Source organism: Pollachius pollachius (genome assembly GCF_949987615.1).
Source record: "Pollachius pollachius genome assembly, chromosome: 9".
Lineage (NCBI taxonomy): Eukaryota > Metazoa > Chordata > Actinopteri > Gadiformes > Gadidae > Pollachius > Pollachius pollachius.
In genome coordinates, this window is record NC_136942.1 from 19,517,287 (window position 1) to 19,541,804 (window position 24,518).

The 24,518-nt window shown below is 46.1% G+C and overlaps 2 protein-coding genes across 7 annotated transcripts in view; both read left to right on the forward strand.

Annotated features, from left to right (window-relative positions):
• LOC307080106 (ras-specific guanine nucleotide-releasing factor 1) overlaps positions 1-11,840 on the forward strand; it is a gene marked incomplete at both ends in the record, with an annotated part of 18,784 nt that extends 6,944 nt beyond the window's left edge. The window contains 20 exons of one of the 5 annotated variants that reach the window (XM_079742722.1): positions 665-774; positions 1,166-1,284; positions 1,676-1,857; positions 2,410-2,473; positions 3,074-3,216; positions 3,537-3,619; positions 3,753-4,001; positions 6,352-6,731; positions 7,326-7,445; positions 8,593-8,763; positions 9,299-9,405; positions 9,671-9,783; positions 9,902-9,962; positions 10,071-10,174; positions 10,282-10,366; positions 10,538-10,735; positions 10,989-11,068; positions 11,178-11,295; positions 11,401-11,469; positions 11,748-11,840. In XM_079742722.1, the coding sequence (XP_079598848.1) occupies positions 665-774; positions 1,166-1,284; positions 1,676-1,857; positions 2,410-2,473; positions 3,074-3,216; positions 3,537-3,619; positions 3,753-4,001; positions 6,352-6,731; positions 7,326-7,445; positions 8,593-8,763; positions 9,299-9,405; positions 9,671-9,783; positions 9,902-9,962; positions 10,071-10,174; positions 10,282-10,366; positions 10,538-10,735; positions 10,989-11,068; positions 11,178-11,295; positions 11,401-11,469; positions 11,748-11,840 (2,649 nt within the window). Of the gene's footprint in view, positions 1-664; positions 775-1,165; positions 1,285-1,675; positions 1,858-2,409; positions 2,474-3,073; positions 3,217-3,536; positions 3,620-3,707; positions 4,002-6,351; positions 6,741-7,325; positions 7,446-8,592; positions 8,764-9,298; positions 9,406-9,670; positions 9,784-9,901; positions 9,963-10,070; positions 10,175-10,281; positions 10,367-10,537; positions 10,736-10,988; positions 11,069-11,177; positions 11,296-11,400; positions 11,470-11,747 lie in introns of all 5 variants that reach the window. The other 4 variants (XM_079742723.1, XM_079742721.1, XM_079742724.1 and 1 more) reach the window with 4 other exon arrangements.
• A 2,395-nt stretch (positions 11,841-14,235) lies between these two features.
• Positions 14,236-22,570, forward strand: blm (BLM RecQ like helicase). 2 transcript variants are annotated; one of them, XM_079743076.1, is made up of 22 exons: positions 14,236-14,525; positions 14,910-15,265; positions 15,377-15,562; positions 15,679-15,790; positions 16,256-16,359; positions 16,438-16,564; positions 16,699-17,375; positions 17,451-17,627; positions 17,723-17,841; positions 18,493-18,606; positions 18,707-18,805; positions 18,919-19,067; positions 19,177-19,283; positions 19,459-19,619; positions 19,960-20,155; positions 20,295-20,485; positions 20,578-20,722; positions 21,057-21,256; positions 21,370-21,565; positions 21,788-21,910; positions 21,996-22,188; positions 22,292-22,570. In XM_079743076.1, exons 1-22 carry the CDS (start codon positions 14,431-14,433, stop codon positions 22,458-22,460), a joined length of 3,996 nt encoding a protein of 1,331 aa, XP_079599202.1. In that variant the 5' UTR covers positions 14,236-14,430; the 3' UTR covers positions 22,461-22,570. The 2 variants fall into 2 exon arrangements, with proteins under 2 accessions (XP_079599202.1, XP_079599201.1); XM_079743075.1 differs by having other exon boundaries at positions 14,910-15,562.
• Positions 22,571-24,518: the final 1,948 nt, after the last annotated feature.

Consider the following 24,518-nt stretch of genomic DNA (forward strand, 5'->3'; position numbering starts at 1 on the left):
AAACCTAAGATATGAGAGGTTTACACCTTCAAGGATCATTATTCTGACCAAGTCCAGGGGAGACTCCCGTGTAGTCGCTGGCCTACAGCCTCAGTCCAACCTCCTAATAACGGAGATCATTTAAACTGGTTGGAGTCTGGTTATTATTTGAATCAGAAAATATGAAATGACCAATCAATGAAAATGCACAAATGTGTACAGAGAAACCAGAGCATGTATTAATCTGCCTTGTTGTTGCTCTAAACATCCTTCTTAGAGGCGTTATTTTAAGCTCAGTCTTCTGTAATGATTTTTTTCTGGCAAGGCGAGCAGTTCTGCCGCAGTCTGCTCTGCTGGGGCCTACTTTGAGCTTTGCTGTGTTGATCATTTTTTTATTTTTTTGCTGATGACTGTAGATAGTGCTCCCCACTGATCTACTTCTCATCCATTTGTGTGTGTGAGTGTGTGTGAGTGTGTGTGTGTGTGTGTGTGTGTGTGTGTGTGTGTGTGCGAGCATGCACGTATGTGTGTGTGTGTGTGTGTGTGTGTGTCTGTGGGAGCATGCACATAATTGTGTTTGTGTGTCCGTGTGTGTGTGTGTGTGTGTGTGTGTGTGTGACTCCCATGTCTCCATACGTTAAAGCTCTTTGATTGGTCTGCCTGACACCTCTTTGACCACCCCCAGATCCCCCGCTACATCCTTACGCTCCACGAGCTGCTGGCCCACACGCCCCACGAACACATTGAGAGGACCAGCCTGGACTACGCCAAGTCCAAGCTGGAGGAGCTCTCAAGGTAGACCCTCCCCGCCCCTCAGACCCCACACCCCCACACCGCTCCACTGCTCACTGGACACACTCATCTGGGCGTTCATTCATGAGGAGTAACCATGATGTTTACACAGAAAACATCATCAATGGGGTGGCATCTATTTATCCTCTAGTGCACATGACGACTTGACTGCTAATACCAATGCAAATGATATGAATATATCAGTATTGTTATTATATTGTTTATTTTCTAGCTTCTGTGTTCTCAGAAACTTGCTGGTGTTGTAGCACGAATCATTTTTACACTCCATCATTTGAGAGTATGATTTGATTGTTCTCAACGCCACTTGTGAAACCCTTTGGATGCAACGCGCTGGATGGCTGACTAAATGAGCGTGTGAACGTGCTCCGTGCAGGATCATGCACGATGAGGTCAGCGAGACGGAGAACATCCGCAAGAACCTGGCCATCGAGCGCATGATCATCGAGGGCTGCGAGATCCTCCTGGACACCAGCCAGACGTTCGTCAGACAAGGTGAGCGTCGTCCCGTAGCCACCTCCCTGTCCGATGTTCTCAGACACTGGAGCCTTTTTAATTTTGCGTTCAGTATCTAAACATGGTCTACCAAGACAACGCCATACACAGTCCCTGTTTGATGGTATAGACCCAGCAACAGAGACTCAGAGGTCAGACAGGCAGGATAGAAAAAACTACAAAACTGAACTATAACTCAACCACTCCGACGCAAAACAGAACCGCCCGAGTGAACTGTTCGTTTGTGCTGCTGGAGACGCGTACTGTGATCGGTATCGGTGGTGACATTCCCAATGTAACTTCTTCCGTTCTCTGTTCCTTCATCTATCACCAACACCATTTCTATAAACACACACACACCGCCATGGCCTCTTCCCATCCCGGGTCCCAGGCTCTCTGATCCAGGTGCCCATGAGTGAGAAGGGTAAGATCACGCGAGGCCGGCTGGGCTCGCTGTCCCTGAAGAAGGAGGGCGAGCGCCAGGTCTTCCTCTTCTCCAAGCATCTCATCATCTGCACCAGGGGCTCCGGGGGCAAACTGCACCTCAGCAAGGTGGGGGCTCTGTGTGTGTGTGTGTGTGTGTGTGTGTGTGTGTGTCTATGTGTGCATGTGTGTCTCCTTGTCCTTGTGTGCATGTGTACACGTGTGTGTGGGTTTGTGTGTGTGCATGTTTGTGTGTGTATTTGTGTGTGTGTGCGTGTGTGTGTGTGTGTGTGTGTGTGTGTGTGTGTGTGTGTGTGTGCATGTGTCTGCGTGTCTGTGTGTGTGCATGTGTCTGCGTGTCTGTGTGTGTGTGTGTGTGTGTGTGTGCGTGTGTGTGTGTGCGTGTGTATGTGTGTGTGTGTGTGTGTGTACAGGGACCACTGTTACATAACACATCTGCATCCTGGTTATTACAATGGCATCCCCCCAATCATCTTATGCGAATGATAGCGAGATGCCTGTGTGTGCACTTGATGTGTCCTCACTGTGTAGCGGGCTGGTTCTCCCACCACACACTAATTGTTGTGCATGTTATGAGAGTCTAACGTTAATAGAGGCTATGGAGCCAGCAGGTCCCGCCCGGCCACAACACAACCAGAGGAGCCAGTAGTGCTGAATCCATATTGTATGTTGTCCTGACAGAATGGAGTGGTGTCCCTGATCGACTGCACTCTGCTGGAGGACCCAGAAGGGACAGATGACGAGCGTGAGTATCCAACTGTTTTATCGTATTCATACCACAGCAGACAGCCAAGTGCTCCATATGCACAATGTGTGGTGTGCTATAGATATATATAAACCATGATTAACCACCGCCTTCCTTATTCATGTGACTATTCTGGACCATTGGACCTTCCATCAAACAAAATAATGCAAAGCATAACATTTATGGAAAACATTGCCTGTAAAATAATAATAGCTTTATTTTTCATTTGAATATATCATATATAACTAATATCTATAATCCTATGCAGTAATGTAAATATTCAAACCTTTAAATAATAAAATGTTTGTGCTTGTATGGGTATGTTTGTGTGTGAGTGCCTTTGTGCGTGTTTGTTTGTCTGTGTGCGTGTGTTTGCGTGCACGTGTGCGTGCGTGCGTGTGTGTGCGTTTGTGCGTGTGTGTGCCTGTTTATGTGTGCGTGTGTGTGCCTGTTTGTGTGTGTGTGTGTGTGTGTGTGTGTGTGTGCGTGTGTGCGCGCATGTGTGTGTGTGTGTGTGTGCCTGTTATGTGTGTGTGTGTGTGTGGTGTTGCTTGTGTCCGTGGTGTTGGGTGCTGCTTGTTTGATTCTTCCCTCCTCCAGCAAAGACAGACAAGAGCGGCCAGGACTTGGAGCACCTGGACTTCAAGATCGTGGTGGAGCCCAAAGACTTGCAGTCCTTCACCGTCATCCTGGTGGCCTCCTCCCGGCAGGAGAAGTCTGCCTGGACCAGCGACATCAGCCAGGCATGTCAACACACATCACATCCTTCACAGACAAGGACATGGGCTGGATGAAGCACACTCCTAATATCTATCTGTAATATATGTTCTCTCTCTCTCTCCGTGTCTCTCTCTGTGTATGTCTCTCTCTCCCTCTATCTCCATCTCTCCGTTTCGCTCTCTGTATCTGTCTCTCTCACTCTTTCTCTCTGTGTCTCTCCCTTTCTCTCTGTATATGTCTCTTCCTTTCTCTCTCCATATCTGTCTCCCCCTTTCTCTCTCTCTCTCTGTTTGTCTCTCTCTCTCTCTCTCTCTCCCCCTCTCTCTTTCTCTTTCTCCTATAGTGCATAGACAATATCCGCTGCAATGGGCTGATGATGAATGCCTTTGAAGATAACTCTAAGGTCACCGTGCCACAGATGATCAAGTGAGCTTGTGTTTTGTGTACAGTAATGTTAAGGAGGTACCTACCCTGTGCTCCTGTGTGAGGACGTTCTGCAACCGTGTAACAACAGCACATGCTGTGTCCCCCCCCCCCCCCCCCAACCCCTCCCGGGCAGGTCGGACACCAGCCTGTACTGCGACGACGTGGACATCCGCTTCAGCAAGATGATGAACTCCTGCAAGGTGCTGCAGATCCGCTACGCCAGCGTAGAGCGGCTGCTGGAGCGGCTCACCGACCTGCGCTTCCTCTCCATCGACTTCCTCAACACCTTCCTGCACTCCTACCGCGTGTTCACCGGCGCCGACGTGGTGCTGGACAAGCTCATCACCATCTACAAGAAGCCCATCAGCGCCATCCCCGCTCGGTGAGTGGTGCCACAACCACGCAAACACGTTCACAGTCGCCGTCACACACACATAAACACACACATTCACAGTCGCAGTCACACACACATAAACACACACATTCACAGTCGCACACCCATAAACACACACACACACACACATTCACAGTCTCAGTCACACACGCACGAACACACACATTCACAGTTTCAGTCATAGACAGATAAACACACACATTCATATTCACAGTCACGTTCATAGACCAACACACATATATACACACAAACACACACACACACACATACACACAGACACACAAACACATACACATACACACACACACACACACACACTAACACACCCATACACATAAATGTGTATGTGTGAATACACCGTATTTTGTTTTTGTTTATGTGTGTGTGTGTGTGTGTGTTTGTGTGCGTGTGTGTGTGTGTGTCTGTGTGTGTGTTTGTGTGTGTGTGTGTGTGTCGGTGTGTCGGTGTGTGGGTGTGTGTGGGTGTGTTTGTGTGTGTGCGTGCGTGCGTGCGTGCGTGCGTGCGTGCGTGCGTGCGTGCGTGCGTGCGTGCGTGCGTGCGTGCGTGCGTGCGTGTGTGTGTGTATGCCGTATATGTATAGGATTACTAACAAGTAGCAGTACGTCCACTAGGGTCTAAGTGTTAATCTATGAAAGGCATATCGGATACTCCCACCACCGCAGGTCTGTATTACAGCTGGATGCTGCAGATGGTTAATTGATCTCAAATCTCATGTAACCCCAGTGGCACTGAAGCATTTGTTCAAGTAAAAATATTATATAATCCACCTGTCACTCTGCAACTCATTCATAGCACTGGTTCTAACAGGAGTTGTTTCTTTGCTGGATTAGCTGAAGGAGCCATTAGATAGCATCTATGCATTCTTCTACAGATGCATGCGGTAAAAAATACAGTATAAAGGTGTAGACCTCCAGTACGAGGTGAGGTATCTCACCTCAGGTGACAATTCTTCTAGGAAATAGATTCTTGACCACCAAAACTGATGTAAATAGCATGCACACAACAAATAGGAAAGAAAGAGAACCAATCGAATGAATCAATCAGCTAATCAATGGAATCATCCAGGGACATCCTCCTCTGCGCTGCCTGCATCCGCAGCCTCCAGCTGGACCTGCAGCCCAGTGTGTGTGTGGGTGGCAGGGGTGATGGTGAAGGTGATGCTGGTGATGGATGGGGGTTACGGACACCGGTACATGGAGTTATTGTTGTACGTGTGTGCGTGCGTGCGTGCGTGTGCACGTGTGTGTGCGTGTGCGTGTGTGTGTGAGTGAGTGTGCCAGTGCGTGTGCATGTGTGCGTGTGTGTTGATGATCAGTGGGAGAAGGCAGTAATTGGACGCAGGCTCTCCCGTCTTCTGCGCGGTGGGAGAGAACCCCCCTGCCTGACTCCCCCATCTCCCACCCACTCTCCCTCTCTCTCTCATTCATCCTCCCCTTCCCTGCAAAGTGATCCTCGGAGTGGAATATCGATACTGTAGTGTGTTGATTTGCTGTGCCTAACCACAGCCCGCCTCCACACGCCGAGAGAGAGAGAGAGAGAGAGAGAGAAAAAGTGAGAGAGAGAGAGAGAGAGAGAGAGAGAGAGAGGGACCGAAACAGAAACGCAGACAGCGCCAGAGCCAGAGAGAGAGCGGTACAGAGCCAGAGAGAGAGCGGTACAGAGCCAGAGACAGAGCGGTGAGCGGCGGCCTACACAGGGAGCCCCCCGGGCCCACGCCCTGCACCCTGCTCTCCTGCGGGGGCCGTGTCGCTGCGAGCCCCCTCCTCTCTCCTGGGCTGGGCCAGAAGCGGCCTGGCGCCGGTGCTAGCGCTCGCCCGTCTATTTGTGGGTGTGGTGAGGTCGGCAGGGGGGCTAGCAGTGAGGGGCCGCGCCCGCGCAGCGCCGCAGTCTGCTGCTCTGAAAGGCCGGCTGCGCTACAGCGCAGGATGAATTATTTACACCGCATTGTATGTTCAGCAGGGCTTCAGGGAGGAGGTGAGGGGGCCGTGACATGTAGCTGGTGGCTCCTCCACTGGTCGGGGATGGAGGGTCACATCCCTCCCACCCCCCCCCCCCCCCCCCTCCCCCCTATAGACATACTGACATACACACACACGCACCATCCAAAGTGTTTAGGTGACTTGTAAAACGGTATATAAATACGATTGTTAGACACAAATTGCTAGTGCCATTTGTGATTTGGGACTTTTGTGAGGTGTCTTGTCCAATGATGAATTCTGATTCGTGTTTTTACTATCGTATCATTATTATCAGTATGACTATCAGAGCGTGCAGTTCTATGGCTACATCCAGGTGGTGTTTCTCTCCTCTCACGCAGGTCCCTGGAGCTGTTCTTCGCCAGCAGTCAGAACAACAAGCTGCTGTACGGAGAGCCCCCCAAGTCCCCCCGAGCCAGCCGCAAGTTCTCCTCCCCGCCGCCGCTGGCCATGACCAAGAACTCCTCCTCCCCCAACCGCCGGCGCAAGCTGTCCCTGAACATCCCCATCATCACGGGAGGCAAGGCGCTGGACCTGGCCGCCCTGAGCTGTAGCCCCTCCAACGGCTACGCCAGCATGTACTCCACCATGTCGCCCTTCAGCAAGACCTCCCTGGACATCAACAAGCTCTACGTGTCCGGCGGGGGCTCCGGCAAGACCCCCGACGAGGCCGCCGACGGCAAGACGGAAAAGGCCGAGGACGCCCCGGTGGCCAAGACAGGTACCCCGTGTGGAGCCCCGCTCCTGGGTGGGGGAGACGCGGTAAAGGCACCGCGCCTGTCTTTGGGTATTTAGGAAAGGCCGTGTGGCTGAGGAGGTCGACTGGTGCACAGATAGTTGCTAGTTCGATCCCCAGCTCCTCCTTGCTGAGTGTCGAGGTGTCCCTGTTAACTGCTCCTGACTAGCTGGCTTGTCGTCTTGCATGGCTGACAACGCCATGGCTGTTTGAATTTGTTAACAATAGCAATATTGTGAGGGGCTTTGAGTGGCCACTGGTTTGGAAAGCGCTAATTAAATGCAGTCCATTTTATATAGATATGATGTAGTATTACCATTATTACATTCAGAATAAGATCAATCAGATCCAGAAGTGCAGTCGGTCACCCTGAGCTATCAGACCATTCAGACAGCGTGAGTATCGCGATATCAGAGGGAAACGAAGGGCACAGGCCTGGGAACAGGAGAACCTCGATCAGGATGAGTTAAAGCACGGGAGATAATGCAATGTGACACGAGCTACATTGTATGGAGCGGTGTGACGCTGGGTCATAGACAGCGTTGATATGGAGTTCACTGATTGGGTCTGACCACGCAGATCTGTCCGTACGGGAGGAGACTGACACGGAGCAGCACCAGAGTGACGAGGGCGAGCCGGAGACGTCCCCCGTCAAGTCGCCCACCACCCCCAAAAACGTCCGGGGAAAGAACTCCTCAGGTGGGTCCCCCTCCAGACAATAGGCCCTGGCGCTGTTCGTCCTGTCCCTGTTTCAGCAGCACACAAGCCAGTACGCATGCACACACACACACAAACACACACACACACACACACACACACGCGCACACACACACACACACACACAAACACACACACACACACACCCACGCACACATGCACACACACACACACACACAAACACACATTAATAATATATTATTAATAATAATAATAATAATAATAATAATAATACAAATAATATACATGCATGATATTTTAATAGAAAAGGCACTTTAGAGATGTGACCTTATAAATGTGCTTTATCTTTTGCAACAAGATGTGAGAAGAATTCAACAAATGATTATATTTGATTTGAAATTACTTTGTGCACCATCTTAGTAATGGAAGATCTAAATAGTATTGTACCTTTATTTCTGTAAATGATCCAGCCTTTGTTTGGCATGTTATAGTTAGTACTGGAAACTCCATTGGGAGATACATTGAGTGTCCCATATAGATTTGCTTTCCTTTAAATGATCAGTGATTTACAAAGCCATTGAGTCGATTTTAACACAGAACTATTGCCGTGTATTTGTCTGAATTGCCCAGACATGTAGATCACTTAGCGCCTCACACGGGGCACCTATTTTTAGTTTCTCATGAGCTCCTCTGTGCTCTCAGAGTGTGTGCACAGCAGACTGCAGAGGATCTGTTGATTCCTCTGTTATGCTGCTATTTGGTAGCTATATTTAGCATCAACCATCTTGAATAAGGCTCTCATAACAACAGTGCTGTACGGAGACAGCAAAGTAAGGCTATAGCACCTACTGCTGGAGCCATGAGGGAAGAGCCAGCTCTTCAACGCATTGGCCCGATGACTTGCAAATGAAAGACATACATAAATCACAACGATAAGTATCATTGATAAATATCATAGACTTTCAAATCAGAATTTCACATTTTGGCATTGCTTACACATTCTGCCATGGTGTGCTGATCGTGTTGATCGTGTTGTCGCCAGGCAAGTGGCAGCAGGACTTAGGTTTGCAAAGCGAGGCGGAAGATGTTCAAATATATATTTATCTGATGCCTAAAAAAGAATATATCTCAGTGAGTCGTGACGTGTGTGCTGTGGTCCACCGTCCAGAGTTCTCTCTGTTCTCCTACAACAACGGCACGGTCATGTCCTCGTGCCGGGAGCTGGACAGCAACCGCAGCGCCCTGTCGGCGGCCTCCGCCTTCGCTATCGCCACGGCGGGGGCTAACGAGGGCACGCCCACCAAAGAGAAGTACCGCCGCATGTCCATCGCCAGCACAGGTCAGCTACCAGGCGGACCCACTAAAGAAGCATGAGAATATGCTCACAAGCATCCACGCTTACACGCATCCACGCACGCGTGCACAAACAAACGCAAACACACACACACACACACACATATTCATACACAAAGACACACGCATTCACATGCACAAACACACACGCGTGCGCGCATTCACTCAAACTCACGTACGCATACAAACAAACACTTACTCACACACACTCACTCTCTCAAACATACTCACTCTCTCACACACAATCACTGTCTCACACAAACAAACTCTCAGAACACACACACACAGTCTCAAAAACACACAGGCACACACTCACTCAAACACAAACATACACACACATACACACACAAAGACACTCGCACTCACACATAAATACACAATACCCAGTATGACAATCATAATAATATTAATAGCTTGGACTTTTCTAGAGCCTTTATCAGAACCGGCGGCACATGAAAATGAAATATGCGTATAGGAATACATATATTCTATGGGTTTAATGTTCCATTTGTTGTTGAAAGGCTTCCCGACAGACCAACGTAACGGTGACAAGGAGTTTGTGATCAGAAGAGCCGCCACAAACAGAGTGCTGAATGTCCTGAGGCACTGGGTGTCCAAGCATTGTCCGGTAACTGTCTCGGTCATCCAGTCATTACGCTTAAACAGACAAGAAGGGTTCAGTACTATCCAGAACTATTCATGTATGTCTTCAATTGGTTATGATTTGTTTGTTAGTTAGTACAGTGAACAAAAATGGAACAGCAATATATTTTTCGAGATCAGTACAAACATTTTCTATATTAATATTATAGTAATATTTCTATCATTTCTACTGTAAAAAAAAAATGAAACGCTCAATGTTGGTTTCTGTGCCTGCATCTTTAATCCTCCAGGACTTTGAGAACAACAATGAATTAAAGTGTAAGGTCATTACATTCCTGGAGGAAGTGATCCACGACCCAGAGCTGTTGACCCAGGAAAGAAAAGCTGCTGCGAACATCATCAGGTATCAATAGAATTGATAGGTCAATACAACCAAATAACATAATGAGGATCCTTCAAGCATTTTGAAATACGATCCAACATGTGACTCACCGTGTTCCCCCCCTTTCACTACGTGACAGAACTCTGTCTCAGGAGGAACCAGGAGACAATCAGATCAGCCTGGAAGAGGTGATACGGCTGGTGAGTCTCATAAACATGTTTAAAGTCATCATCATTTACACTGTGAGCCAGGCGGTGCTCAGAGTTGAAGATGGTTGAAGTGACGTGTGTCGTGCGGTGCGTTCACAGGCAGAAGGAGGAAAGGCCGAGCCCTTTGAGAACCTCTCAGCCCTGGAGATAGCAGAGCAGCTCACGCTACTGGACCACCTGGTCTTCAAGGTCATCCCCTACGAGTGAGTGAGCCCTTCTGAAGCCAATCACGCTTGCATCTGCCTGTCGCCCATACTTGGAGCCAACCACATTCAGCTACTTAGCTTGTTTTCACTCCTGCTCTTTTTAGAGAATTCTTCGGACAGGGATGGATGAAGAACGACAAAAATGAGAAGACGCCGTACATCATGAAAACGACAAAGCACTTCAATGATGTGAGTTGTTCTCACCAGTGGTATCATCTTTATGGTTATAATAATGAAGGAGATGACGCTTATGATGATGCTGATGTTGACAAAGATAACGACAGAGATGGTGATGATGATGATGATTATTAGTATTCGGCTAGTGCGTTGAACGTGTCACGTATCTGTTGGTGTTGAAAGACAAGCAACCTGATCGCCACGGAGATCCTGCTCTGCGAGGACGTGGTGACGCGGGTGGCGGTGATAGAGAAGTGGGTGGCGGTGGCCGACATCTGCCGCTGTCTGCACAACTACAACGCAGTCCTGGAGATCACCTCCTCCCTGAACCGCAGCTCCGTCTTCAGGCTCAAGAAGACCTGGCTCAAGGTCTCCAAGCAGGTACCGTATATGGAGGCTTTCACTGAAATGGGTGTAAACTGAGGGTTGGCACATTTTCAAAGGTTTTGAAATCGGACCCTACATGTCTCACCATATCACAAACACATATATCTTCTAAAGGGATAGCCAAACAGCCTTAGTCCTTTCCGGGAGCAATAAACAACTTATATTGGGACAGTGAATGCTAAACAACAAGTGAATGTGTGATCTGAATGAACTCTCGACTCTCCACTTATTCAACTTATTCCTTTAGACAAAGGCTGTGATTGACAAGCTCCAGAAGCTGGTTTCATCCGAGGGGAGGTTCAAAAACCTGCGGGAGGCTTTGAAAAAGTAAGTATTCCAGTCCACGGATCATGTTGAATCCCCACCAAGCCGAATCAATAAAGTGAACCGGGTGTCGTAGAATTCAGTCTGTATTCATTCTACCTTCTTCGTGAAGCTGCGACCCTCCCTGCGTGCCGTACCTGGGGATGTACCTCACGGACCTTGCCTTCATCGAAGAGGGCACGCCCAACTACACAGAGGACAGCCTGGTCAACTTCTCCAAGATGAGAATGGTGAGCATCCATCCGGAACCGTGCTGGCTGCTGCCTTCAACTGTGCTTATTGAAATGCTTGAGATTTGGTTTTGGGTAAGAACATCTGCTTTGCTTGCTTCTCAGATTTCCCACATCATCAGAGAAATCCGACAGTTTCAGCAAACGGCATACAAAATCGATCATCAACCAAAGGTGAAGTAAATTTACATTTACATGTAGACATTATGAAAAATCTAAGTATGCAGTCAAAATGTTAATGCTGCATGAAAACGTTTCTTAAAAGCTACTAGAGAGTAGATGTACAAATCATAACGCAAATGTCTTAATGCATTTGTACATAATAGTTACAACACACAAGTGGCCGGGTCAGTTTTTGTGATGTTGTCCTGCTTGTCCTCTTATTTTGTGACACTATGCAGAATTCAATGTATGCCGGATACGTCTTTATGTTATCTTTTGTTATCATGTAGGCAACAGAGTATCTGCTGGACAAGAGTACTGTGCTGGATGAAGAGAGTATGTATGAAGCCTCACTCAGAATCGAGCCCAAAGTGTCCAACTGATTACATTATTTTCCTTGTTAATAAAGTTAACATCAATACATGTAAACACTAACTTTTGTAAAGATGTATATGTCTAAAAAACAAAATATTTGCTCCTCTGTATAAAAAAAAATGTTTGGAATTGTTTTGACTCATTAACAAACGGTATGTTTTGTACGTTGAGTTTGTTTGTTCGGAGGCATAATAACAGAGGTCACTCTATTTGTACACAGCCTAGTGACCAATGACATTATTCTGCATTGTTTCATACCTTGTCAAATTTGCACTCTGAATACTTATGCTAACTGAATTCTGTGTTTGTGAGTGGTTGTTATCTATGCTTGATGTTTAACGATGATTCAGTAACTCTGCAACTAATGTAGCATTATAAAATATAACTGTATAAAATCAGGTAAAGCAGCACAGAGAATTTCACAATGGGAGTTGGTGACAATATATTTCAAGCATAGTTATTCTTACTATTCCAAAACCAAAATAAAGGGGTATTTATATCAGTACATGAAAACCCACTATTATTTTTTTATCATACAGTTATATCTGGTGTCAGATTAAATTAACTCCTCTCCATCTAGATTAATTTATGAATAATAATCTGACACAACCCTCTATAGGGTCTGTACTTCAAATAGGCAATAATAACAAAGGCTTTTATTTGTGTTTATGGTTTGTAAAGGGAACAAGCAGACTCTACTGCTATACACACAACATGTAAGCATGATATTATATATGTATAATGTTTTTAAAGCAGAAACCCTCAACTTTCAACCTCATCCCATCGGGTTAAGATGTTAAGTGTTGTTGTGAAATGTTTACAATGATATTAAGTCACTCACATTTACTCTGACAGAGCAATATTTAACTCACGATTATCCTCCCATCTCCCCTCCACCCTACATGTTACTGCCACACCTCCTCTGTTGTTTACTTCTATTTTAAAAGGGCCATCCAAGGTCTTTCATCCTCCTTATGAACATATTTTATCATTTGAAAAATAAACTCACAGCTAATGAACAAACCCTCGTCCAAGAGAGAAAGATAGAAAGAAAGAAAGAAAGAAAGAAAGAAAGAAAGAAAGAAAGAAAGAAAGATAGAAAGAAAGAAAGAAAGAAAGAAAGAAAGAAAGAAAGAATGAAATTAAAGTAGTCCAATGGCAATACATCAGGTTTGGTGGTTTAGAGAAAAAGGTTGTTGCTCTTTTATAATAAAGACAATCTGTTTTCTTTTTGTGTCATTCCCGTATTTGTGGAACATGACTGTATATCACTCTGTTAAATGTATTTTTGTTTAACAATATTATATGCGAATGATTTCTGCCTGCAGCATTAAAACACTATTTTTGTAGTAAAAAGAGGGACCTCTCTTTATATGAAAAAATGGGAGTATTTTGTATTTTACTCAAGATACAGAATTGTGCTTTACATTTTTTACCTGCAACCCCTGCATATTTCTCAGTGTGGAACAGTTGAAGATATATGAAGATATATTGTATCTCAAGCTTGAATTAATACTGCTACAGTCGTGTTACCCTGAAACCACCAGTTATGACATGAATTTAAAGTGTTTTCCACTGATACTGTAATCCTGTCTATGATCACCCTTTAGCAGGAATATAGTAATGTAGTGCTTATTCTGTGAATATATGTATGTCATTTTAATCATTTTTTGTACAGAATATTGACGCTCATCTGGCGGCATGCAAAACCTTTACAGACACAATATTAAAGTAAACTATACGCTCTCATCATGTAAACACTTAAAAAACGCACATACCCCAAGTGCAGCAACTCACATTCACAAAGTATATAAATAAACATATTTGCTGTTAGCAATACTACGTAGTATGAAAATTATATTTCAATCCATATGCCCAGAGCTTACCAACTATATTCAATTTTGAATAATAAACTATATATATATATATATATATATATATATATATATATATATATATATATATATATATATACACACACACACAAACATAAAAAATAGTTTCCTGGTTTCCAAGAATAAATCAATTCTCAGGGGCATTTTGTCTCAAGTGTTTTTGTAGTTTAGTTATTTGTAGTTACAATTACAGTTAACAATAGGCCTGTGAATATAATGGAGTAGCATACCTTCCCTGTGGTATGATGTGAGGTTATTTGTAATTGGCTGTTTCCTATTGTAATGTTGTTTTTCTCAATCGTCGACCGCATACCACTATTATTCTGGAGGCATCATATTCTATCCTTATTTTAAAAAGTGAAGGAGGTAGGATAATAGTGTGGAATAGTGGAAATTTGCCATTCATTGGGGACTACAGTTCTGGTCTCAAAACTACATCTCCCATGATCCTCTCCCATGGCGCAAAATATGATCCACGCGAACCTTTTACGCGGATAATCAGACGGAAGTAAAAACACGATCCAGCAAATGATGAAGGAGTAACAGCAAAATACGGTTACAGCTTACTTGCAAAAAATACTTTCTTTCGCGGTGAATCCCTCATGTTATCAAAGCGGAAGTAGTCGTCTATCAGGACCTTGAACATTCAGGACACCGTAATGCCACAAGAGTTAGCTCTCTGAGCTGGAGGCACGTCTCAACAATGGCCAGTCTCCCTCAGAACAACCTGCAGGAGCAGCTCGCCAGGCACTGCAACACTGCTCAGAGCAAGCTGTCGCTGGCCAAACCTAAAGCTGGGTGAGTAGTCACCAAGTTAGTCCTTCAATGTGTCACAGTGTCGAAACGCGGGATAAAGGCACAATGGTTCGACTCGAGTTGTTGTTATGGTAGCCAATAACATGCCACAGTATGCCATGTTAAATATGATATGTCATTATGATACATTATATATGCGACCACAGCTGGTGAGTCAAATGTTGCTGACCAGCCCTTGGCTCTATAGACATGACTCTTCTGTCATGTTGCATAATGGGGTTTCAATGGGAAAGCATGTTGATTTTCCTAGCACTGCTTATCATTCTGTCTAAAAGTCCATTGCAGTGTACAATGTTTATTTGTGTGGTTTAATGAGGTGATGACGATATATATAATCTCAACTCATAGTGGTCCATCTTTTCACAGGTCTTTTTCTTTTAAAAAGAAATCTATTTCAGGTACAACGAAAGTTAATGTCCCTTTCAAGTTACTTCAGTCGAATGTTTTGACAAAAATAAGTGACAATATTGCTTCCCCGACCTTTCCAAACAAGCCAGAGAGATCTAATCCAAATATCAACAGCTTCTCAGTAAACACTAAAACGAAGGTGGATTCTCCCAGCATCACCGCGAGAAAGCTACCCTCCACGGACAAGCCTTCCTCCGGCAACAGCAGCAATCAAGTGGACCTCGCAGCATCTTTTGTATTCCCAGAAGATGACTGGGATGATTTTAATGACTTCGAAACCCCTGTCAAAGTGAAAAGCACTCTAGAAACTTCAGGTAGGACTGTTAAGAAATTTTCCAATAAAAACGATGGACTTAAGAAAACAAGCCACAATGATGAAGAATGTAGCAGCATCATGGCAACAAACAAAAACGGTTGTGCCACAGAACCGTACAGAACCAAAATGAGTCCAAAGCACAACGAGTTAAGGGAGACTAACAGCCCGGACCTTTGGGGGCCGGAGGATTCGCCAGTCAGAATGCCACGAAGACGACCCAAAACGCAGTGCACACCTGTTCTGAGTGATGAAGACATTAGCGCTGCAGATGTCAAACCTGTACAAGAAGTGAAGGGTAATTATTATCCTATGAGCTGTTGTTCCGTTTATGCTTTATGTTTATGATGGATCACATTCCATTGCAAATGATGCTAAAGCAGAACCTGTGGTGTGTTATTATTGTTCATGCAGAAGATCAGACTACATGGAGCCTTGATGATGAGTCTGAACCTGACAATGACTTCATTCCTCCGTCGCCTGTCCCTGAGGAGAAGAGCTGCCAAAACTCTGCTATAGAGAAAAGGTTCATTGTTATATTATCATTTTTTGAGAAATATATCATTTGTAAATGGGTTATATTTACCAAGAACACTTACAATTTAATATTCACATAAGATTGCAAGCTATGAGCTTCGTTTGTTGACATTTTGTGACTTTCTTTAACACCTATTGCAGAATAGATTCTGAAGTTATGGATATCCATGAGGCAAATAAATATCTTTATTATATTTTAACTTTATTATATTTTAACTTAAATGTCTAACTTTTTTAACTTGCTAAACTGAGTGAGTGAAAGAAGCATAGCCCGTTTGGTAGTTATCATCCAGAAGACTAATTTGTTGATTATGAATGTATAAAACGAAGGGCATATTGTTAATGTCCAAGTTGGCATTGAGATTGTTTCAGTTATTTAAAGCTGAAGCGAGTTGGTAAATGGTCAGTTGTCCTGGCATCGTCATGACATCCTAATCATTTGTTTTTTAAACAGACTGAAAAGAGCTGATTCTGAAATCCAACACAGCCCTGCAAATCCAAAAGAGTCTTCCACAATACTGCCTACAGTTTCTAAATCCCAACCGACAGAAACAAGAGGTACGCTTTTACCTGTCAATGTCACTCAAAGTAACCAAAAGTAGGTCTGCAGGAACTAATTATCGGTCTTTCTTCTAGATACCGAGAAAGATGAGGAACTCTTTAGCATAATGCAGACCATTTGCAAACTGGTGGATCGCATCCCAGAGCATGAACTGATAGGCCTGTCCTGTGGAACGGAGCTTCTCTTCCACCGGGCTCTCAGGTATGTGCATTTGAAAATGAGGTAGAGTTTGTATGTTTGCAATGGCGCTGAAGTGATTTAATGTCAGAGTGTGTGTGTGTGTGTGTGTGTGTGTGCGTGTGTACGTGTGTCATGTAATTTCCTTTCTCTTTTAGAAAGAGGATTATTGCAATTGGAAACAACGCTCCCTTAAGTCGGCAACAGCCAGACAGCCCTGTCATGGTGGAGCCCAGCGTGAAGAAACAGACTTATGCTTGTGACAATCCCAGCACAACGCCAATCAACCAGAGGCCGATTCCCTTCAAGAGATCTTCCATCGTCTCCATTGACTCATGTGATGATGCTCTATTTGACGACACGGACTGCTATATCAACACCTTTCAGTCTCCTTGTATTCCTGATTCGCGCAGCGTTCCTGCTAGGACCAAGTTCCCAGAAGGCAATAGGAGGACATTTGGAAGCCAGAGTATTAGCGATTCCCTTATTGATAGCCCCTCCAACCAATCCCCTTATGTTCCTAAAAACAAAAATGCACAACTGGACAGTTCTGATCTCTTCTTCTCCCCCAAGAGGCCAGCCGCTGATGTGAAAAGGTGTAGCACTATCACCATGGCAACAACCCAGAAAGCCGCCTACACCGACCCCAAGGATGGCTTTGTGGACGACTTTGACATCGATGATTTTGATGAAATGGATATCCCGGATTACTTTGGCGAACCCCAGAGTTCCTCCATGGGAAGTTCTACCGCTGTGGCCAAACCGTGCAACTCTTCAACACAAAGACTTCCAGCGACGCCAGTCTCTGCACCAAAGCCCACCATAATCTCCCCAGGTTAGTACAACCCCTCACCATCTCAATGTGATGATGATTTGACCCCTTTGACTAATTATCCCTTGCGTCTTGCAGAGCCCACTTACCGAAACCCTGCGCACGACCGCTTGAGAGGCTTTGCCTTTCCCCACTCGCAGGAGATGATGAAGATCTTCCACAAGCGCTTCGGTCTTCATCAGTTCCGTTTCAATCAACTCGAAGCGATTAACGCCACAGTGTTGCGGGAGGATGCCTTCATTCTGATGCCCACCGGTTGGTACCACAGACTCTGCATGATCCGGTACATACACAGAGTGACCAGTGGAGACCCAGGCAACTCTTTTATATATGACCTTTCTGTGGATCAGGTGGTGGTAAAAGCCTCTGTTACCAGCTCCCTGCCTGCGTGTCTCCTGGAGTCAGTGTGGTGATCTCCCCGCTCAAGTCCCTCATCGTGGACCAGATCCAGAAGCTCACTACACTCGATGTAAGTGGGGCCCGTACTACACTTGCTCTACGGGTTGAAAGCGGGGTTATAGTTTTGATGCACTTCAGTTAGAAAAAGTGTTGTGGAAGGAAGACTTGTACTCTTCACAAGTAAAGAGAAAACCGAAGAATAATTATTTTATTTTTAACTTAAACAATAAGTGATACAAGAGCCAAGCTTGTTTTATCAGCTTTGGCAAACAGTTTTTAGAGTCTTGCTCCAAGCCGAGGTTGTTATCAAACCTTGCTCATACATGGCTTCGTCATCAACCAACTCATGTTGTTTTAGTTATGCTCATGTTCTTCAAACACAACTTGGTTTGCCACGTATTGGTGGCAAACCTTTCACCCAGTTTCCCTCATCCTCTAACTTCGCCTCCCTTACCCTCTAACCTTGGGGGATACCCCTGTTCATTCCTTTCACAACATTCTCTAACCATTAGGTTGTCTAGACCTTGGCAGAATAATTAAGATTCTACAAGGAATATTAGTCCATACTGGTGGCACAGAACATCTTTTCAAGAAACAAGAGTCTCTTCAGGAGGCTCACCAGACTCTGTGTGTCTCATCTCATTCATATTATATATAAGCCAAGATAATGATTATAATCAATATCTCTCTTTGGGGGGGTTGGGGGGGTCTTTCTGTTCAGATTCCAGCCACAAGTCTCTCGGGGTCAAAAAGTGAAGGGGAAGCGTCGAGCATCTACATGCAGATGTCCAAGAAGGATCCCATCATCAAACTGCTCTATGTCACCCCTGAGAAGGTAGAGAGCACCCGGTCAACGGAGATGAGCCCTGCTTCTGATTGGCTCCAGTGGTATCTATGTACGATGAGAGCGTTGACCCTGTGGCGCTCTGCTCTAGGTGAGTGCCAGTAACCGGCTGATCGGCGCCCTGCAGAACCTGTTTGAGCGAGGCCTCCTTGCACGGTTTGTGATCGACGAGGCCCACTGCGTCAGTCAGGTGTGTACGAACGCCCCCCTACACTAGGTGGTGGTACTAGTAGTAACACGATGTGGTTCAGGCCTTCTATTCGAGCAAACAGGGTAAACCATGTCCCGTTTTCTGCTCGTCAGTGGGGCCACGACTTCCGGCCGGACTACAAGAAGTTGCACGAGCTGCGGCAGAAGTTCCCGGGGGTGCCCATCATGGCTCTGACGGCCACGGCCACGCCGCGCGTCCAGAAGGACATCCTCAACCAGCTGCAGATGTCCAAGCCCCAGGTGTAGGTGTTCCAGCGCCTGCTACGGCCACGGCGGCACAACCTTCCCGCCTATTGTTTGACTGTCGTTTAGTTGACAACGGCCTCATATTTAGGATTGCCCTGATTGCAGGTTCACCATGAGCTTCAACCGAACCAACCTGAAGTACGCCGTGCTGCCCAAGAAACCCAAGAAAGTGGACGAGGACTGCATCACCTGGATCAAGAAGCACTACCCGCGTAAGGCTGGCCACATGTTTCTACCTCTTCTCGGCTCTGCCTCAACCAGGATGAGAAGTTTAAAATAACCCACATTCTGAATTTGCCATAATGATACAAAGAGGCTCCACCTCCCTCCTCTGCTTCTCTCTCCTGCTGATACTTCTCCATCTCTACCTTGCTTAACGTGTTGCAGGTGACTCTGGCATAGTGTACTGCCTCTCCCGTAACGACTGTGACTCCATGGCAGAAAGCCTGCAAAGGGCCGGCTTGCAGGCCCTGTCGTATCACGCGGGGATCAGTGACGGAGACCGAGAGTACGTGCAGACCAAGTGGATCAATCAGGACGGCTGCCAGGTAGCGACGTTTATCTTTTGACTTTGCTACGGAACATGTCATGAGCATAGCGGCACAGTGCATCTGGTTTGCATTAAAAACCTCCTGTCTAGCTCCTCTTGTAGCGCACGGCACCAACATGTACATCATCATGTTTTATTAAGTATTCAATGAACACAGATGGCGTTAGGATAGTTGGAGTATGGGAGAGGTATCTTATCCAAGGATGCGTACAGTTGCTGCATTGCTGACATTTGGGTTCATCACCTTTTGGCTGGGAGTCCAACACCCTAGTGTTGTGCTCTGAACTGCGCTGTACGTTGAAAGCCAGCCAGAGGACTAAACGGTACCGTGTCGGCAGGTCATCTGTGCCACCATAGCCTTTGGCATGGGCATCGACAAGCCGGACGTGCGCTACGTGATCCATGCCAGTCTGCCCAAGTCGGTGGAGGGCTACTACCAGGAGTCTGGGCGCGCGGGCAGGGACGGGGAGGTGTCCCACTGCATCCTGTTCTACTCCTACAGCGACGTGGTCCGCATCAAGAGAATCATCAGCAGTGCGTCTGGCCCCCATGGGCCCTCATTCGTTATTTACTTCAAATATCGTAGTCTCCCTTTTGAATTCATAGCACTCTTGTCCTTGGTCTTGGCGTTCATTTTTGTCATGTTATTCATGTGTATTTCTGTTTTTAACAGTGGATAGAGACGGGGATAGACATGCCAAGGCAACGCACTTCAACAACCTACACAGCATGGTTCATTTCTGCGAGAACCTGATGGACTGCAGAAGAGTCCAGCTGCTTGCCTACTTTGGCGAGATCAAGTTCAAAGCCAGCTTCTGTAAGGACCACCCAAAGGTCATATGTGACAACTGTGCAAGGCCCAATGTAAGTCAACTTCTAATTTGAAGTCTTGTACCCAACCGGTATGTCTGCGTGCATACTGAATATCTAAGGTTGTTCTCCTCTGTGTGCCACAGCAATACAAGGTGAGAAATGTCTCGGAAGACGCCAAGAAGATATTGAGGTTCGTCCAGGATACCTGTGAGAAGGTGGGAGCGAAGTTTGGCCGGACAGGGCAGCAGACCAGGCTGACTCTGAACATGCTGGTGGACATCTTCCTGGGTAAGAACCACATACTGCCTACGATTTACCAGTGCATGTCTTGCATTAAAACTAACACATGTGGGCAGCATAGTCGTAGTAGTGGTTGGGATGTTGGGTCCTTAAAGGTAGGGAGATAAGCACAGTCTCCCTCTAGTCAAACCCTTGCCTGCTCAACATGCATCTCAAACACATTTACCAGTCGGTTGGGTAAAGCCTCTGCTAAATATAATATATAATATATATCTAAAGATAAATGGCAACGTCCACATTGAGAATCATCAATGGCCAATGAGCATTGGGTGTTTCACTGAGGAACTCGCCCGTTGAGTCTCCCTGAACTGTTGTCCATCAGGGTCCAAAACGGCCAAGGTGCAGACGGGGATGTTCGGCATCGGAGCGGCCTACACCAGGCACAACGCCGACCGGCTCTTCAAGAAGCTGGTCCTGGACAACGCCCTGGTGGAGGACCTCTACATCACCAACAACGGCCAGGCTGTGGCCTACATCTCCGCCGGGCCCAAGGCCATCAACATCATGTCTGGACACGCACAGGTACAGAGCAGCACCTCTCAGCCTGGTGTGGTGACGGAGACCACCGGTGTGTTTGTGTGAGTGTAACCTTGAGCCCTGCTGGTGACGCCCCCCCCCCCCCCCCCCCCCCCCAGGTGGAGTTCTACGAGACGGAGAGCGCCTCCAGCATCAGGAAGAACAAGGCGTCCGTGACCACAAACATGTCCAAGAGGGACGAGATGAGCCAGAAGTGTCTCCAGGAGCTCACCGACCTGTGCAAGAGGCTGGGCAAGGTGTTCGGAATCCACTACTTCAACATCTTCTCCACCGTCACACTCAAAAAGATAGCCGGTAATTAAAGTGTGTGTGTCTGAGAGAGAGAAATCAAAGGAAGCTGTAAAATATAAAGCAGATCCCTAACCTTTGGGTACTTTTCAAGTATCCAGTCAAACTTGACTCGGCGCGTCACGTCTATTGAATAATGTTTGTCAGCCCCGTCACATCCCTTGGGATCACGCGGTGCCGGTGTTCGTTGGTGTCCTCTGACCCGCGGCGCTGTCCTCTGACCCACAGAGACCATGTCCTCCGAGGCGGAGGTCCTCCTCCAGATCGACGGCGTGACGGAGGACAAGCTGGAGAAATACGGCGCCGAGGTCATCGAGCTGCTGCAGAAGTACTCCGAGTGGCAGGCGCCCGGTGAGTGACGCGGGAGGCCGGTGCATTGGCCGAGGTCTGGGGCGTGTCCAGCTAACCCTGTTCCCCCCCCCCCCCCCCTGTTCAGATGACGCGCCGGAGGAGACCGCCGAGGCCGCCGGCGGGTGGATAGACTTGTCGCGCGGTCGTCAGAGTGACGAGGACGCCCACCAGTCCACCTACTTTGGCAACCAAAAGAGCCAGGGGCAGAAGAGGAAGAAGAGCCCCTTCCACATGCTGGCCAAGAAGAAGAAGGGCTACGCCAACAAGAACTCCAGCGGGTGCGTACCGGTCGTCTTCCCCGCGTGGCGCAGCGTATCTCCGCATACGTTTTCTTTTAAAGTGTGTCTAATTTTCGTGTGTTGGATTTGTGTTTCGGTGTAGTCGTGGCAACGGCGGCAATAAGTCGTGGACGTCCAAAGGCCAGTCGGCAGGGCGCGGGAGGGGCTCCCCGGCCGACGCTGGCTGCGGACGGAGGCCGGGCTTCATGGCCATCCCCACCCCGCAGACCAACCAGCGGCCCTTCCTCAAACCCAACTACTCCAACTCCTGAACACTCACCAGGCTAACCTGGTTTCATTTGTCTTAATATATTTGTCGTTTTGTTCCAGCTGTTGTCGTTTTTCACTTAATGGAGCTGCCGTCACACCTCATTTCTTTGTTAACTGCATTTCCTTTGAAATAAAGTATTTTTCACATTTCTGATGCAAAATATTGGAGTCTGGAATATTATGTCTTGCGATGTTTATGTTTTTCCACTAGGTGTCAGTATCGCTTTGCTATTCAACATGCAAGCGTGAGAGGAGTTAATCATGGGACTACAGAACACAGGAGAACTGTTACATATTTTTCTATGTTTATTTCAAGTTAGGGTAGCTGTAGTGGCACCAGTTACAAGGAACTATTAGACAAATAAATGTATACTGACTTCTACAGAAGGGTTACTGTATAAACATGGGACTGGAATGGATCGGACTGCACATGAACTCGATTTGGCACATGGATGTGTATATATATATATTGTGTATATATATTCAATAAATCAAAAGCAACTCCATCCCTAGGACAGAAAATCAGGGTTTATTAAATGCAACCTACAGATGTGTATGATGCATATACTGCATGCATACGCCCTGCACAGTCAATCAATCTTGGAACTGTTTGACCAGGTTTGATGGGTTGTAGGAAGGGTAACTATAAGAGTGTTCACATGCCCTCTGCATAATTAAAGTAATCAATTTACATCTGATATGTTTAATGTCAAAGTTCAGCCCAGATGATTGGTCGTAATCCAGCCAATCCAGTTATTTTAAAGCATTCTATAAGGTGTACTATTAGAGAGGTGAGTTAATGGTTGCTTCCATAGCAGATGTTGAAGACTACATATGTATGTATACTAAGAATACTTAGTATGAATACTAAGGGCTTTCAAGTAGCTGGACCTTTTGAAACAAAATATTTTAAATTGTATTGGATGCACCTTGTTCAAGCATGGACCCCCCTACCTATATTCAGCCTATTGTTGGCTCAGTGAATAATGTAAACATGACAGAATCCTGAAACAAAGGAGTAAGAACTAAGCTTTATCACATGGAACATACCTGCACTGATCACTTGAGTCATAAAACAGTGTATAGCCAAACATGTGTCTGCTCATTAAACAATGCAAAAGGGAGACACAAACTAGTAGAAAGATTCGTTCTTTTTTTTTTTCTGTTAAAATGGGCAAGATTTCCAAATTTTACAATTTGTTAGGTTTCATCTTTGCCACTTTCAGTGATATTTAAGGAAACGCACGCTGAAGCCAGGGAAGCATCAAAACAAGACATGTAAAAAGAAAACGATTTGAATCTTTCATGTCCCAAATGACAGTGACAAAATAGCTTGATTGCATTTCCAATGTAGGTCTGGTTCACAGATGTTAGATGTGATCTGTTACAGGTTTTGTACAAATAAAAGCAAATCAAAATAGGCCTTTAGTTCAATATCAAACATTCAATGTTAGATTTATGTACTTTGTCATTTTCATTGCTGTTGACAATTCCACTGATTATTGCTCGTTGAATACTAGTACCTATTGGTGAAAGCTACATAATGCTAAGAGATGCTTGAGAAAGGATCACTAAGGACTATACTGTTTGGTCTCCGTTGTGCTGTAAAATGTCTGTGAGAGAATGTTGTCAAACCCCTCGTATTGAGACCCCACAGCTGAAGTTCCTCCCTGGACGTATTTGACTCATACATACAAACTATGCCTCTTACTTCGTACATCCTGTTAAAAACACTCCCAATGACTATGTTGAATATGATCATCTCCCAATGACTATCTTGAAGTCTATACTAGCAATGTAATCCAACTGTTGATGCATTAAGCTAGTGGTGCTTCTCCTTAACCCTGTCTACCTGGGCTCCGGTGAGATATGACTCAGAAACCGCCTAAAGGTAGGCCCTAGGTGGTTTGATAAACACACAACACTGGCTCTTTACTAGGAAGGGGCTGCCACCACCACTAGGGGGACCGGCTTTGGGCGGTGGGCTGTTTCATAGGGTTCATCCATGAGGCCTCAACATGGGAGACCAGTTCATTCAAATCACAAAGTGCTCAAGTTCC